This window comes from Macaca nemestrina, chromosome 10, assembly GCF_043159975.1.
Source record: "Macaca nemestrina isolate mMacNem1 chromosome 10, mMacNem.hap1, whole genome shotgun sequence".
In the NCBI taxonomy this organism is placed as follows: Eukaryota; Metazoa; Chordata; class Mammalia; order Primates; family Cercopithecidae; genus Macaca; species Macaca nemestrina.
The window spans coordinates 26,261,709-26,279,881 of NC_092134.1; the positions used below are offsets into that span (position 1 = coordinate 26,261,709).

General features: G+C 38.2%; 1 protein-coding gene across 3 annotated transcripts in view; it reads left to right on the forward strand.

Annotated features, from left to right (window-relative positions):
* The window catches only part of LOC105497679 (cryptochrome circadian regulator 1), a 112,759-nt gene that overhangs the window by 84,478 nt on the left and 10,108 nt on the right, over positions 1-18,173 (forward strand). For all 3 annotated transcript variants that reach the window (XM_071071187.1, XM_071071189.1, XM_071071188.1), the window contains exons 3-8: positions 10,578-10,720; positions 13,896-14,080; positions 14,553-14,641; positions 15,535-15,675; positions 15,755-16,066; positions 17,827-17,978. In XM_071071187.1, the coding sequence (XP_070927288.1) occupies positions 10,578-10,720; positions 13,896-14,080; positions 14,553-14,641; positions 15,535-15,675; positions 15,755-16,066; positions 17,827-17,978 (1,022 nt within the window). The remainder of the gene's footprint in view (positions 1-10,577; positions 10,721-13,895; positions 14,081-14,552; positions 14,642-15,534; positions 15,676-15,754; positions 16,067-17,826; positions 17,979-18,173) is intronic.

Consider the following 18,173-nt stretch of genomic DNA (forward strand, 5'->3'; position numbering starts at 1 on the left):
ATAGTGAGACTCTGTCTCTACAGAAAATTTTAAAAATTAGCTGGGCATGGTAGCCTACACCTGTACTCCTAGCTACTCCAGTGGCTGAGGTAGGAGGATCACTTGAGCCTGCAAAGTTGAGACTGCAATGAGCTGAGATCATGCCACTCTAATCCAGCCTGGACAACAGAGCAAGACCCTCTCTAAAAAAAAAATTGCAAAGTGAATATCCAGTTACTCAAATGAAAATATGTTGGTGCTATTTGCAGTCTTACTGTTAAATCCAAGTATTGAAATTTAAAGGTAACTACGTGTTGCTTAAAATAAAAACCTGCTCTTACAAGGAGATAAGCCTGGACAACATGCTGAGACCCCATTTCTACAAAAATTTTTTAAAATTAGCTGTGTGTGGTGGTGCTTGCCTGTGGTCCTGGCTACTCAGGAGGCTGAGGTGGGAGGATCACTTCAACCCAGGAGGTTAATGCTGCAGTGAGCCATATTCATGCCACTGCACTCCAGCCTGGGCAACAGAGCGAGACCCTGTCTCAAAAAAAAAAAGAAAAAAAAAAAAAGAGTAGCTAGGGACTTCCATCTCTGGTTAAGATGTAAAAACTCACAATAGATCATTGTTTCCCATATTAACAATGAGATGAAAGTGAATATGACACAGAATTATAGAGGTTTTTTTTTTTTTCTCTTATTTTGTTTGAACCCATTAGAGAATTGAGAAAACGAAGTCTCTAAAAGGCTGGGCATGATGGCTCACGCCTGTAATCCCAACACTTTGGGAGGCCGAGGCTGGCAGATCACAAGGTTGGTAGCGCAAGACCAGCCTGACCAACATGGTGAAACCCTGTCTCTACTAAAAATACAAAAATTAGCTAGTCATGGTGGTGCACACCCATAATCCCAGCTACTCAGGAGGCTGAGGCAGGAGAATCGCTTGAACCCAGGAGGTTGCAGTGAGCTGAGATTGCACCACTGCACACCAGCCTGCGCGACAGAGTAAGGCTCTGTCTCAAAAAAAAAAAAAAAAAAAAGAAACACAAAAAATATATATATATTGACACACCAGGTTATATCCTAATGCTACACCATTCTATATTAAGGTACTTGAGCATCTATGAATTTTGGTATCCACAGGGGGTCCTGGAACCAATTTCCTGCAGATAAAGGGAAGACTGTATATCAAAATTTACAGAATTCAGCTAAAGCAGTGCTTAGAGGAAAATTAATATTTTTTCTAATATAATATTTCAATATTATATTAGAAAAGGAAAAATCAAGAACTAAGTTTCTACCTTAAAGATAGAAAAAGAACACTTTAAACCAATAGTAGGTAGTAAAAAGAAAACAAAAAATAAAGAGGAATGGGAATCAATGAAATAGAAAACAATAAAGAAAATCGGTATACATTAATTAGTTTATTATTTCTTAGCGCCAAACCTACCTTGCCCTACTGTGTGATACTGGAGCTGGACACTGTAAACATTTCTCCTTTGCCAGCTGGCTAGATATTAAGCTTTATCAAAAGACATTGTTGGTGGTGCTCTGCAAGGTCACAGCAGGAGAGAACTTTTCTTCTTGATATACTTGTGCTTTTTTTCCCTGGGCCAGCAGATGAGTATGCAGGAGGGTCAGTAGCATTCACCTCAGCAGCCCTTCTGAACCAGCTGCAGCCTACATACACCCTCTGGTGAATTTCTGTGTAAGCCTACTTATATCCGCTGATAAGTTTCTATGCCACCTGGTGGACAGCTTCTACAGATCACCTCCAGTTAGCCCATACCTGCCAGGAAGTTTCCCAGCCAACCAGCAGGTTATTGGTATGAAACAGTTTTGGTCACTGCCCTCTGGTAAGTTTCTTTACAGGGAAGGTTGTGTGTTCCTGTGGCAGCACGCTCCATCCAATGACCCGTGAATCTCAGTGACTTAGTGGAAGGGAGCTTTTGTTAAGTTTTTTTATTCATTCCTTGCTTATTTTCCCTCCCCATAGAGGTGGCAGCTGCTTTCTGCAGTTGGTACTTTTGAACACCTTAGAGCAGTACCATCCAACAGAAAGCATGTTAAATTTAAAATTTTCTAATAGCCACTTTAAAAAAGTAAAAAGAAACAGGTGAAATTAATTTTAATGATTTATTCAGCACAGTATATCTAAAATATTCTATATAAAAGGAGTTTTAAAAAAATATGAAGTTCTTGAAATCTTGTGTGTATTTTACACTTCCAGCTCATCTTAATGCCAGCTAGTCACATTTCAGTGCTCAGAAGCCACACGTGGCCTAGTGGCTACTACCTACCATACTGAAGTGTAGCCTTATCTCCTGTTTTATTCCTTGTCATTGTTGACCACCTTTTAGTAGCTAACAATTACAATTCTTGATACAGGCATACCTGGCAGATGTTACAAGTTTGGTTCCAGACCACCACAATAAAGTAAATATTGCAATAAAGCAGACATCACAATAAAGCAAGTCACAATTTTTTTGTTTTTCAGTGCATATATATAAAAATTTTCTTTATACTATATTGTAGTCTTTTCTGTGTACAGTAGCATTATGACTAAAAAAATACACACCTTAATTAAAGATATTTTGTTGCTAAAAAATGCTAGTGATCATTTAAGCCTTCAGCAAGTCATAATCTTTTGCTGGTGGAGGTTCTTGCCTCAATGCTGATGACTACTGGCTCATCAGCATAGTGGTTGCTGATGATTGGGGTGGCTATTGCAATTTCTTAAGACAGTAATGAAATTTGCCACATCAATTGACTTCCTTTCACCAAAGATTTCTCTATAGCATGCAATGCTGTTTGACAGCATTTTACCCACAGTACAACTTTGAAAATTGGAGTCAGTCCTCTCAAACCCTGCCACTGCTTCATCAACTAAATTTGTGCAATATCCTAAATCCTTTGTTATCATTTTGTTGATGTTCACAGCATCTTCACCAGGAGGAGATTCCATTTCAGGAAACCACTTTCTTGCTCATCCATAGAAAGCAGCTCCTCATCCATTCAAGTTTTATCATGAGATTGCAGTAATTCAGTCACATCCTCAGGCTCCACTTCTAGTTTTAGTTCTATTGCTATTTCTACCACATTTGTAGTTCCTTCCTCCACGGAAGTCTTGAAACCCTTAGAGTCATCCATGAGGACTGGAATCAACTTCTTCCAAATTGCTGTTAATGTTGATATTTTAACCTCCTCCCATGAATCACAAATGTTCTTATTGGCATCTAGAATGGTGAATCCTTTCCAAAGGTTTTCAGTTTACTTTGCTCAGACCATCAAAAGAATCACTGTCTATGGCAGCTATAGCCTTACAAAATGTGTTTCTTAATAAAACTTGAAAGTCAGAATTACTCCTTGATCCATGGACTGCAGAACTGATGTTATATTGGTAGGAATGAAAACAATGTTAATCTCCCTAATACATCTCCATTGGAACTTTTGGATGACCAAGTGCATTGTCTGTGAGCAGTGATATTTTTAAAGGAGTCTTTCTTTCTGAGCAGTAGGTCTCAACGGAGAGCTTAAAATATTTATAAACCATGCTGTAAACACATGTGCTGTCATCTAGGCTTTGTTGTTCCATTTAAAGAGCACAGGCAGAGTAGATTTAGCATAATTCTCAAGGGCCCTAGGAGTTTTAGAATGGGCAATGAGAATTGGCTTCAACATAAAGTCACCAGCTACATTAGCCCCTCACAAAAAAGTCAGCCTGTCCTTTGAAGCTTTGAAGTTAGACGTTGACTTTTTCTTCTTTTTTTATTTTTGAGACGAAGTCTTCCTCTGTCACTCACGCTGCAGTGCAGTGGCACAATCTTGACTCACTGCAGCCTTCGCCTCCTGGGCTCAAGTGATTCTCCTGTCTCAGCCTCCTGAGTAGCTTGGACTGCAGGTGTGCCCCACCATGCCCGGCTAATTTTTGTATTTTTAGTAGAGACAGGGTTTCACCATGTTGGCCAGACTAGTCTCAAACCCCTGACCTCAAGCATCTGCTTGCCTCAGCTTCCCAAAGTGCTGGGATTACAGGCATGAACCACCGCGCCTGACCTGGCATTGACTTGGCATTGACTTTTTCTCTCTAGCTGTGAAAGTCTTAGATGACATCTTCTTCCAATAGAAGGCTACTTCATCAACACTGAAAATCTGTAGTTTAGTATAGCCACCTTAATTCATTATCTTAGATTAGATAGATCTGGTTAACTTGCTATAGCTTCTCCACCCAGCACTTGCTGCTTCACTTTGTACTTTTAGGTTACGGAGACAGCTTCTTTGCTTAAACCTTATGAACCAACCTCTGCTAGCTTCCAACTTTACTTCTGCAGCTTCCTCACTTCTCTCAGCCTTCACAGAATCGAAGAGACTTAGGGCCTTTCTCTGGATTAGGCTGTGCTTTAAGGGAGTATTGTATCTGGTTTGATATTCTATCCAGATCCCTAAAGTTGTCTCCATATCACCATTAAGGCTGCTGTGTTTTTTTATGATTCATGTGTTCATTGGAGTAGCACTTTTAATTTCCTTCAAGAACTTTACCTTTGCGTAGATATCTTGGCTAACTGTTTGGTGCAAATGGCCTAGCTTTTGGCCTGTCTCAGCTTTCTTTCTTGTTTTTTTTGTTTGTTTGAGACAGAGTCTCGCCCTGTTGCCCAAGCTGGAATTCAATGGCTGTATCTTGGCTCACTGCAACCTGTAATCCCAGGTTGGGATTACAGGCACACGCCACCATGCCCGTTTTTTTTGTTTGTTTGTTTTAGTAGAGATGGGATTTTACCATGTTGGCCAGGCTGGTCTGAACTCCTGACCTCGTGATCCGCCCGCCTCAGCCTCCCAAAGTGCTAGGATTACAGGCGTGAGCCACCGTGCCCAGCCTGGCCTGTCTCAGCTTTCAACATGCCATCCTCACTAAGCTTATTTCTAGCTTTTGGTTGAAAGTGAGAGATGTGTGACTCTTTGTTTCACTTGAACACTTAGAGGCCCCTGTAGGGTTACTAATTGGCCTAATTTCAATATTGCTATGTCTCAGGGAATAAGGAACTGAGGAAAGGGAGAGAGAGATGGGGGAGAGGCTGGTTGGAGCAGACAGACCACGCTACATTTATCAATTAAGTTCACCTTCTTTTATGGGTGCAGTTCATGGCACCCCAAAACAATTACAATAGTAACATCAGAGATCTCTGATAAAAGCTGAGTGTAGTGGCTGTGGTACCTGTAGTGCCAGCTACTCAGGAGGCTGAAATGGGAGGATCACTTGAGGCCAGAAGTTCAAGACCGGCCTGGGTGATACAGTGAAACCACATCTCTTAAAAAAAAAAGAGAAGAGATCACAGGTCATCATAGCAGATGTAATAATGAAAAAGTTTGAAATACTGTGAGAATTGATAAAACGTGTCACAGAGACACAGGTGAGCACATGCTGTTGGGAAAATGACACCAATAGACTTGCTTAGTGCAGGGTTGCCATTAGCCTTTGATTTGTAAAATGTACAATATCTGAGAAGTGCCATAAAGCAAAGCACAATAAAATGAGTTGCTCTTGTAAATTTTTCATGTTCAAATTACTGATGTGATTTTTGTCTCCTGTTAGCAAAGCCAAAAGCTCGTTCTTTGAAAACATTAATAAAATTGATAAACTCTTAACAATACTGATTAGGACAAAAAAGAAAGAAAATACAAGTTACCTATATCAGGAATAAGAAAGAGGACATCACTAGAGATTCTCCAAACTTTAAAAGCATAGTAAAGAATATCGTAATCACTATAATGCCAATAAATTATACATCTGAGATGAAATGTAAAAAGTTCTTGAAAAGTATAACTTACTAGAACTCTTATAAGAAGAAAAAGAAAACCTGAATAACCCTATACCTCTTAAAGAAATTGAATTTATAATTAAAAACCTTCCCATAAATAAACTCCAAGCCCTTAGATGGCTTTATTTTGAATTTTGTCACATATTTAAGAAGGAAATATTTCCTTCTTAAACTCTTTCAGAAAACAAGATTGAGATTACTTCCCAACTCATTTTATGAGAACAGCATAATCCTGCTACCAAAACCTGACAAGGAAAGTTTAGGAAAAAGTTAAAAGTATAGCCAAGTGCCCCCCATAAACAAAGACTCAGAAATCACTAAATTGAATATAGCAATATTTTTTATTTTAAAAAAGTTTTTTTGTAAAGACACTATGTAGTCTCATTATGTTACCTTGGCTGAGCTCGAACTCCTGTGCTCAAGCCATCCTCCCATGTTGACTTTCCAAAATGCTAGAATTACAGGTATGAGCCACCACACCTGGCCGTGAACCTGGCTCTGTGTGTGTGTGTGTGTGTGTGTGTGTGTATAAATTTTTTTTTTTTTTTTTTTTTTTTTGAGATGGAGTATCGCTGTTGCCCAGGCTGGAGTGTGGTGGTGCAATCTTGGCTCATTACAACCTCCACCTCTCAGGTTCAAGCAATTCGCCTGCCTCAGCCCCCTGAGTAGCTGGAATTACAGGCACCCACCACCATGTCTGTCTAATTGTTGTATTTTTATTGGAGACGGGGTTTCACCGTGTTGCCCAGAGTGGTCTCAAACTCCTGAGCTCCTTAGGAGGACAGCCTGGAGGAGCAAAGGTACATCTTACATGGTGGCAGGCAAGAGAGTGTGTGTAGGGGAACTGCCCTTTAAAAAACCATTAGACCTCGTGAGACTTATTCATTGTCATGAGAACAGCGCAGGCAAAACCCGCCCCCATGATTCAGTTACCTCCCACTGGGTCCCTCCCATGACATGTGGGGATTATGGGAGCTACAATTCAAAATGAGATTTGGGTGGGGACACAGCCAAACCATATCAAGTGCTAAATAGCAATTTGATAAAGGAAGTCTACAAAAAAACACAAAATCATACTTAAAGGTGAAACACTGAATGCTTTCTACCCAAGATAGGAAAAAACAAGGATATTTGCTTTTATAGCTTACTTGAAGTCTAACCAGTGCAGTCATGGAAGGCAGAGTGTGGATTATTAGCTTACCACCTCACACCCCATCCCCGTATTCTCTATCATAGCATTTTTTCCCCTAAAAGTTATGTATTAATTTACCTCTGTATTGCCACTCATTTTCAATAAGCTCCAGGAGAGGGGCTTCTAGCGTAGTATCTGTCTTATAATTAGGATTACAATAAATATTTAGTGTATTAATGAATACATTTAATGTTTAGGAAGCTTTCTCTTCCCTAGATTTTCATTTTTCTTGTGGAGAGATGTTCACTAATTTATCCCCAGGGAAGGAAAAGTGAATGATCTCATTGGTGAGTTTAGGAGAAGGAGCTGGGCTAGTTTAGCTCAGACGTTTCCTTTCCTTTTAGTTGTAGAGAACACACATTGTATTCTCCTCTTCTATGTAATACGTTTTATAGGGAAAGACCACACTGCAGGGAGGTGCTGCTTATGATTGAGTAGGTGAATCTGTTTGATTCAGCAGTGAAATAGTATTAGCAAGTTTACCTGTCCTGAATTCTACAATTTTCTACATTTCAGCTTTGCTAATAATATGGCTGATATTTTTATCTTTAGCCCCCTGGCTTACGTGACTGAACTCAAGAAGGAAAAGGGGCAGGAAGTGTTATTTATTGACTCATCTCAGTATTTACTACCTAAGATTTAAAATAATATTTTTCAAAAAATAGTATTAAATTGTACTAGGCACATTGGCTCTCGTCTGTAATCACAGCATGTTGGGAGGCTGAGGCAGGAGGATCTCTTGAGGCCAGGATTTTGAGACTAGCTTGGGCAATATAGTGAGACCCTGTCTTTACAAAAAAAAAAAAAAAAATTAAGTTAGCTGGGTATAGTGGTGCATGCCTGTAGTCCTTGCTACTCGGGAGGTTGAGGTGGGAGAACTGCTCAAGTCCAGGAGTCTGAGGTTGCAATGAGCTATGATTTGCACCATTGCATTCCAGCTTGGGCAACAGAGTGGGACCCTAACTCATTAAAAAAAAAAGAAGAAAAGAAAAAGAATTGCTGTCATTCATTGAGGGCTTGCTATGCACTGTGCTCTGTTCTAAACACTTTATGTGCGTTATGTTATGTAATTCTTTAGCAACCCAATAATATGGTTAATGTTTTCACTTTACTGTAGCATATACTTACATAGGGTTTATTATGTGTCAGGCACTGTCTCTGCACCTTACTTATTCTACCCATTTTATAGACTAGGAAACAGGCATGGAGAGTTTAGCAGCTTGCCTAAGTAGTTGAGCCAGTCTTTCAACTTAGGAAGTCTAACTTATTAGATCCTGTGTTTTTAAACTATTCTATACTACCTCACTATAAAACAAATAAATAGAATGCTTTTCTATTCTCATCTTTATTTTATTTTTAAATTTCAAAAATAGAAAGTTTATACTAACAAATCTGAGCAATGCTGCAGAATGTAAAAGTTATTTACACACTCAAATTTTATTCCTGAAAGTCAACAGCCCTTAATTTCTTGATGTGCACTCTTCAGGACTTTTAAGAACGGAAAAAATTTTTAATGAGATACTATTTTTTTTCCTAGTAGTTTAGCAGACATTTAAAAACAATTACTGGCTGGGCATGGTGGCTCACGCCTGTAATTCCTGCACTTTGGGAGGCCGAGGTAGATGGAGATCAGGAGTTTGAAACCAGCCTGGCCAACATAGCGAAACGCCATCTCTACTGAAAATATAGAAATTAGCTAGTTGTGGTGGTGTGTGCCTTTAATCCCAGCTACTCAGGAGGCTGAGGCAGGCTTGAACCTGGGAGGCGGAGGTTGCAGTGAGCCGAGATCATGCCACTGCACTTCCGCCTGAGTGACAAAGTGAGACGTCATCTTAAAAAACAAAAAACAAAACAAAAAATGATTGCTAATACATATTATTGGCAAGTGTGTGGAGATCAAGCACTTAGGTGCACTGCTGATGGGAATGTAAATTTGTACAGTCTTTCGGGTACCTAATTTGACAGCCTATCAGAATTTTGAATGTGCTTATCTTTGATCCATCAGTTGTTTTCCAAGGGATTATTTCTAGGAAAAAATTGGATAAATACCCTAAAATTTGTAAGATGTATGCATAAAGGTAAAGATATATACTGTAAAGTTTATAATAGCAATTTTTTTTTTTTTTTTGAGATGGAGCCTCACTCCTGTCGCTCATGTTGGAGTGCGGTGGCACAATCTCAGCTCACTGAAACCTCCACCTCCTGGTTCAAGTGATTCTACTTCCTTAGCCTGCCCAGTAGCTGGGAGATTACAGGCATGTGCCACCACACCCAGCTAATGTTTTTATTTTTAGTAGAGATAGGGTTTCACCATGTTGGCCAGACTGGTCTTGAACTCCTGACCTCAGGTGATCCACCCACCTCAGCCTCCCAAAGTGCTAGGATTACAGTTTTGAGCCACCGCACCCAGCCTAGAATAGCAGTCTTTTTTAACCCACCATTGGAACAGCCCTTGTCTAATCAGGAGGTGTTTGGTGAATTATATAGTATGTTACCATATAGGCAGTTAAACAATGGTAGAACTTTTTCTTTATGAGATAAATCAGAATAGACTTAGAATTAAAAAAAAAAAATATATGCTTAAGAAAAATCAACTAATTCCTTTAAGTCACAGTTTCCTCATTTAAAATCAGTGTAAAGAGATGTACAGAACTTACTAATACAGCTCCTGATAATAAGTAACTGCTATTATTATTACCATCTCCAAATTTTTCAGTTAACATTTTTTAGTAATCAGAAAGAAAATATTTACACACACACACACACACACACACACATTCACACACGACCTCAACCAGGCAGCTTATACCATATCAACTATCAAAAGTTTGTCAAAGATCAGGTCTTAGACTCAACAGACATAAATTCAGGTGGTCTGGCTCTCTGTGAACTCTGGCAAATCCCTAAGTTTTAAAAATAAACCAAAATGGAAATACTAACCAAAGTGCCAAACTCTGAGTGTTGTTTTGAGGCTCGAATGAAATAATGTAAGTATGAGTAATTTGAAAAAGTAAAGTGTTCTACAAACACATTTAGTGTAAGAGCTGGTTTTAAGCATATTGCTTTGCTAGATTGTCTGTTGCCTAGCATAAAGCCTGGAATCTAATGGGTTATGCATTTGTTACTTACGTATTTTTTAATTGATAAATTGTTTACTTTTTCCTGCATATTCAAAGTTTGATTTATGTATAATCATTTGATATGTAGATTTTCAGCTTTTTCACTTTTTGTTATGATAGAAAAAATAACTATTGGCCGGGCGCGGTGGCTCACGCCTGTAATCCCAGCACTTTGGAAGGCCGAGGCGGGCGGATCACAAGGTCAGGAGATCGAGACCATGGTGAAACCCCGTCTCTACTAAAAATAGAAAAAATTAGCCGGGCGCAGTGGCGGGCGCCTGTAGTCCCAGCTACTCGGGAGGCTGAGGCCGGAGAATGGCGTGAACCCGGGAGGCGGAGCTTGTAGTGAGCCGAGATTGCGCCACTGCACTCCAGCCTGGGCGACAGAGCGAGACTCCGTCTCAAAAAAAAAAAAAAAAAAAAAAACACTATTAAAATTGGTGTACATTGTTCCCCCTTCTGTTACTTTAGGAATGGAACATTACTAAACTTTCAATTGAGTATGATTCTGAGCCCTTTGGAAAGGAACGAGATGCAGCTATTAAGAAACTGGCAACTGAAGCTGGAGTAGAAGTCATTGTAAGAATTTCACATACATTGTATGACCTAGACAAGTGAGTTCTTTTTTTTTTTTTTTTTTTACTGTGAGAAAATGCATGTAACATAATATTTACCATCTTAACCATTTTTAAGTATATAGTTCAGTGATATTAACTACATAGATAAGTTTTTAACTGAGGTTTATGAAGTAGAAATGATAGCGTGTACTTCATAGAGTTTTGGGAGAATTAAGTGAACATATGTCAAATCCTTAGCATTTTATTTAGCCGCTATTGACCTAATGACAGGTCTCAGCATTTCTATTTCAAAACTATTATGGATTAAGACTGTTACAGAATTTTCCTTGACTACTCTTAACTCAGCCTCCTGTGGTCTTGCCTTTCTGGGCTCTTAGCATTATCAATTTTATAGTTATACATAGTTATAAATTGCCTTGACATATTTTGTATGCTTGTTTAATGTTATCTTATTTCATGTATATCTATCTTGTCTATCTGGATTTTAAATCCAGATACAAATTGGATGTAATATAACATTGCATAGCTGTAGTCCTCTGAACAATAGCATAATAGAATATTTCTCAAAGTGTATTTCTTCAGACACCAGTCCTTGGTGATGCTTTGTCCCACAGAAATTCTGTGGTCGAACTTAAATTTAGGGAGTATTGTATGCTATGAGTCTTAGAGGTCTATAAAACTTGTTAACTTTTTAAACTTTTGGCATACCATTGTCCTTTTAAGTACTGAAATCTTATAATTTATTTACCTTTTAAATCATTTTACTTTTTTAGTAATTTATAGATTTTATCAAGTTAGTAAAACAAATTCTGTAACATGACAAACTAGTTGATTTGATTTCACATTTTAAATGTATCAAAAAATCATGATTTGATTCAGACAAAGGTCTTACTTGATGCTAAGCTAGAATTCATGTATCTTTTGATAATAATCTTGCCTTAGAGCTCACCAATTTGCTTAACTTTAGGGAGCTCATAGCAAGGAGGGGGCAAAACAGGATAAAAACAGTTGCTTCTAGGTGGGAGACTCAGTGTTATGCATAAAATTAAGTGTTTAGGCCAGGCGTGATAACTCATGCCTGTAATCCTAGCACTTTGGGAGGCTGAGGCAGGTGGATCACGAGGTCAGGAGTTCAAGACCAGCCTGGCCAAAATGGTGAAACCCCATCTGTACTAAAAATACAAAAATTAGCTGGATGTGGTGGCGGGCGCCTGTAATCCCAGCTATTTGGGAGGCTGAGGTAGGAGAATCACTTGAACCCAGGAAGCAGAGGTTGCAGTGAGCCAAGATAGTGCCACTGCATTCCAGCCTGGGCAACAGAGCAAGACTCCATCTCAAAAAAGAAAAATTAAGTGTTTATTGGATTGAATGTGAATATTTACTATATGTAATCTATCATATTAAAATGTAACATATAGAAAATGTTTTGTCCTAAGATTCTCATTTTGCTACTGTTGTGTAATTAACAATGTCCTCAGTAGTATTATTGTAGTATCATTACATTCAGCAAAATTCATTGCAACCCTATGAATAAATTCAAAATACACAAAAGCAAAATTTACTTAAACAGGATATCTTTTTATGGTGATTGCTTTCTGTATTACTTTCTGTATGTATCTGTAGTTGATACATCACTGCGTATTATATAATGAAAAATATCCTAAAATACACTAGACAACCTTGATTTGCCATTTATCAGTTATGTGACCTTGACTAGTTTACTTAACTCTCCTGGTAGGCCTGTTTTCACATCTGTATAATGATGAAGTTAGATTTCATTTGTCATTTTTTATTAAGGCCAAATGCTAAGCAGATGGCCATAGTGAAAAAGAGTAGTTATTCCAAAATAGTGTCTAAACTTAATCTAAACTACCATTGGCAAAGCTAGTTATTTTTTTAAATTAATACTTGATTGAGGTAATTAGTGATCAGAAGTAAATAAAAAGATACTTAAATTTAAATAACTTGAAATTTCGGGGCTTATGTGTTCTAAGTATGTGACATAGATACATATGCTAACATCTCTAATGAAGGCGTGAGTACAATAGAAAATAGGAAGTAATTGTTACCCCAGTAATATAGAATCCAAATTTGTAAAATTTGCTGAAGGAAATAGGGAATTGTATTAGTCCGTTTTCACTCTGCTGATAAAGACATACCCTAGACTGGGCAATTTACAAAAGAAAGAGGTTTAATGGACTTACAGTTCCACATGGCTTGGAAGGCCTCACAATCATGGTGGAAGGCAAGGAGGAGCAAGTCATGTCTTACATGGATGGCAGCAGGCAAGGAGGGAACTTGTGCAGGGAAACTCCCCCTTTTAAATACTATCAGATCTTGTGAGACTTACTCACTATCATGAGAACAGCATGGGAAAGACCTGCTCCCATGATTCAGTTACCTCCCACAGGGTCCCTCCCATGACATGTGGGAATTGTGGGCGTTACAACTCAAGATGAGATTTTGGTGGGGGCACAGCCAAACCCTATCAGGAATGTAGGTCCAAGAATACAAAGTAGAAGTTATGTAAGATGAACAACGCTAGAGGTCTAGTGTACAGAGTAAGGATTTTAGTTAATAAAATTGTCTTTTATTTGGAGTTTTTATCAAATAAGTAGATTTTAGCTGCTTTTGTCACACATACAAAAAAGTAACTATATGAGATTATAAATATGTTAATCTGCTTCACTATAGTAACCATTTTACTGCCTACATGTATCCCATAATGTGTTGTAAACTCACATATATACAATACAATTTATTTTTCCTAAATGAGACCTGCTGATTACTCTTTCATGTAATTATCAACCTGGTTTAGTTTTTATTGATGATTGACATTCTTTGAGCTGGGCCATAACATGTTTTTCATATGTCTCTGTGTATTAACTTTTTGTAATTACCTTTAGACTAATTTACCCACTTACTTGTTTTTTCCTCTCATAAGTTCTTAATATTCTGTGTCTTAAAGGTTTTAGTATTTGTGTAGTGTGTATATTTGATACCTAGAGGATGTCTAGAAGCTCAAGAGAATGATTTTTGGACTCATTAATTATTTTGAACACATTTCTTGGTCATTATAACAAGCTAACATTCTCCTCAAAGACTTCAGTGATTAATTTTATTTTCTGCTTTTTAAGCCTTTTGGGAGCTTGTTAGCCAAAATTTATTGTCTTTTTTTATACTAACTACATTTTACTAACTCTTGTTATAGGATCATAGAACTCAATGGTGGACAACCGCCTCTGACTTACAAAAGATTCCAGACTCTCATCAGCAAAATGGAACCACTGGAGATACCAGTAGAAACAATTACTTCAGAAGTGATAGAAAAGTGCACAACTCCTCTGTCTGATGACCATGATGAGAAATATGGAGTCCCTTCACTGGAAGAGCTAGGTGAGTGTAAACTGTAATCAGTGTGAGGCTTAAAAGTTAATCAGAAATTACTCAGAAAATTCCCCTTTTAATTTTGCCATGTAAAGTATTTTGCATTAGGAGAGAAAGAAAGGGCAGGGGGAGAAGAAAAAGAACCCTTTGAGAAGTGATATGTTTGTTCATCATTTATGTGTTCTATAAATATGTGATCTATTGTTATCACCTTAAGATGTGCAGCCTAAAAAATTGAAACCATGTCAAACCATGTTATATCCTCTGTAGGTGAGGGCTTATTTAGGCCCTCAGTTCATTTTTATGGTACTCTCTCAATTTTTCTTCTAAGTAATTTGTTCTCCCAGTTATTGGGGTTAAATAAAAATTACTTCAGTTTCAGAAGATTTCTGCAAAGTAATTTGTTTTCCCAGTTACTGGGGTTAAATAAAAATTACTTTAGTTTCAGAAGAATTATATTTTTTTCTTTTCTTTCTTTTAGGTTTCGATACAGATGGCTTATCCTCTGCAGTGTGGCCAGGCGGAGAAACTGAAGCACTTACTCGTTTGGAAAGGCATTTGGAAAGAAAAGTATGATAATGTAGATTATATAGCTATGCTTATATTTCCAAACTGTCATTTAAAAAATAATTTTTCTCTCTTTTAAAAATAACAAATAGATTGTTGGAAGGGGAGGATTAAGGGAAATGATTAAAATAGCACAAACCTAATTGTTTGAAAATTAACTACCATCTCCTCATTTAAATGCTCTTTCTCCTTCTTTTCTAATTATTTCCCCTTTAGCTACTACCGTACTACCTCCTCTGTTCTTTCTACCTAAGCTAGTATCTAGTCGCCATAATTTCGAAACTAGGATAGAATTATATTTCACCTTTACCTTTGTGTTAAAGAGACAGGTTGAAAGCCAGGCATGGTGGCTTACATCTGTAATCCCAGAGTTTTGGGAGGCTGAGGTGGGTGGATCACTTGGGGTCAGGAGTTTGAGACCAGCCTGGCCAATATGGTGAAATCCCATCCCTACTAAACATACAAAAATTAGCCGGGCGTGGCGTGGTGGCACCTGCCTGTAGTCCCAGCTACTCAAGAGGCTGAGGCAGGAGAATCCACCCAGGAGCTGGAGGTTGCAGTGAGCCGAGATTGCGCCACTGCACTCCAGCCTGGGTGACAAAGCAAGACCCTCTCTTAAAAGAGAGAGAGAGATTGAAGGTGCTCTCAGCTTTCTGTTGGAAATTTGAAGGTAGTTTATTTCACATGAGTATGTGCTGCACAAGGATGACTGAAACAAAAGAATGCTCACTTTTTTATCCTGTCTTATTTTCTATTAAAACATGTAATTTGTGGCTAGGATAAGATTTTATTTTCCAAGAACTATGTAACTTTTTTAAAAAAAAATCTCCATTCTGAGCGTCCTTTTAAAATGAAAAAGACAATTAGTTAATGTAATTTTCTCTCTGTGTTTTCAGGCTTGGGTGGCAAATTTTGAAAGACCTCGAATGAATGCAAATTCTCTGCTTGCAAGCCCTACTGGACTTAGTCCTTACCTCCGATTTGGTTGTTTGTCATGTCGACTGTTTTACTTCAAACTAACAGATCTCTACAAAAAGGTATTCTCTAAAATTGGAGTTTATTGTTTAATACTTTAAAAAAACATTCTGATAATACTTCTTTGCTTTTTAACCATAGGTAAAGAAGAACAGTTCCCCTCCCCTTTCCCTTTATGGGCAACTATTATGGCGTGAATTTTTCTATACAGCAGCAACAAATAATCCACGCTTTGATAAAATGGAAGGAAACCCTATCTGTGTTCAGATTCCTTGGGATAAAAATCCTGAGGCTTTAGCCAAATGGGCAGAAGGCCGGACAGGCTTTCCATGGATTGATGCCATCATGACGCAGCTTCGTCAGGAGGGTTGGATTCATCATCTAGCCAGGCATGCAGTTGCTTGCTTCCTGACACGAGGGGACCTGTGGATTAGTTGGGAAGAAGGAATGAAGGTAAGTGTTCTAACTGATGTAGCATGCCTTATTTTGAAGGAATCCTTACCTTAATAAAACAAATCCTAGAAGTTGTCTGTTATATAGATTAATTTATAATGTAGTTTTTCAGTGGATAAAACATTTAATTCCCCAAATATGGGCACACTTTCAGAGCGAAAGATGGTATAATCCGACAAGCAAAAAGGTGAAAACTAGTTAAATTGATTAACCTAAAGTCATTTTAATGGTTAAACCAGTCTAGCCACTAAGAGAACTGTAAAATTTAACACTGAATTTGTTGATAGATATAGGTGATATTTCTGTCACCAAAAGAATTCACTCAAGAGTTCCTAGAGATAGTGAATTCATATTATAAATTTTAAAACAGGGCCGGGCACAGTGGCTCACGCCTGTAATCCCAGCACTTTGGGAGGCCAAGGCAGGTGGATCGTGAGGTCAGGAGATCGAGGCCATCCTGGCTAACACGGTGAAACCCCATCTCTACTAAAAATACAAAAAAAATTAGCTGGGCGTGGTGGCAGGCGCCTGTAGTCTCAGCTACTCGGGAGGCTGAGGCAGGAGAATGGCATGAACCCGAGAGGTGGAGCTTGCAGTGGGCCGAGATCGCGCCACTGTACTCCAGCCTGGGCGACAGAGCAAGACTCAGTCTCCAAAAAATAAAATAAAATAAATTTTAAAATATAAATCATTTCACCTCACTTCAACTTCACAACTTTTTAGTAATACTTCTATTATGTGAAAAGAAGCATACCACATTTTGTGACATCATCTTGTGGGTTACATGTAATAAGACTTACATACCTTGTTTTTTTTTTTTTTTGAGATGGAGTCTCGCTCTGTAGCCCGGGCCGGGGTGCAATGGTATGATCTCGGCTCACTGCAACCTATGCCTCCCAGGTTCAAGCAATTCTGCTGCCTCAACCTCCCAAGTAGCTGGGATTACAGGTGCCCACCACTGTGCCCAGCTAATTTTGTATTTTTAGTAGAGACAGGGTTTTGCCACATTGCCCGGGCTTGTCTTGAACTCCTGACCTCAACCCCCTGCCTCAGCCTTCCAAAGTGCTGGGATTACAGGCATGAGCCACCGTGCCCGGCCATTGTATACATTTTTTACGTTTCTGGCAATATCATACATTTGCCCCATCCAAGGACCATTTCTGAGCCTACGTGTGTGTGTGTTTTTTTTTAATCTCTTACATTTCCTAGTACACAGTTGTATATACAAAGACAATATATAACATACTTTATTATATAAAAATCATTTATTTTAATTATATTTTCTTTCTGATCAAGGAATTCAAAATTAAGCTATGCAGTGCTAGTATATACTTTTACATGAATTTATATTTGAGTATGCTTCCTTTATTTAGGCTAGTATACTAAGTTTTTGTTGGTGTTTTATGTAATAATATTTTTGCTTTCTTGAAAGTGGTTTACTGCTTTTCCTGTGTCTACTAATAATATCCTTTTAAATCAGTGATTTGAATTTTTTTTTTACTTCCATTCTCCCTGTAACACTGCAGAGGTTGGAAAAGTAAATTCTGTACAGAAGCATACTATATTACCACTATGTTTCTTTCCCTGGAAGAGCTCATTATAGAACAGAATATAGACAGGGAAGCTAACTTTGGAATGTTTAATTTTACAAGTCTGTGCTAGATTTTCTTTGCCTTGACTTTGGATCTACTGTGACCTTGAAAATGCTTGCTTTGCGAATTATATGTGTGCAAACTAATTGGTTACTGTTACTTCTGAAGGTATTTGAAGAATTATTGCTTGATGCAGATTGGAGCATAAATGCTGGAAGCTGGATGTGGCTGTCTTGTAGTTCCTTTTTTCAGCAGTTTTTTCACTGCTATTGCCCTGTTGGTTTTGGTAGAAGAACGGATCCCAATGGAGACTATATCAGGTAAATCAAGGGTGATTACTACTCAATTTGGAATAGTTAATTGAAGAAGAGCTTTTCATGGTTAATCAATGCTTAAAGTATTCCCCACTCATGATAGGCAGCAGAGATGAGTAGGGCAAACAGATCATTTAAATGGTATTGATTTGATTTTGGTCTCTCATAGCTAGTAGTTGTTATAGTTTGCTTACAGTGCAT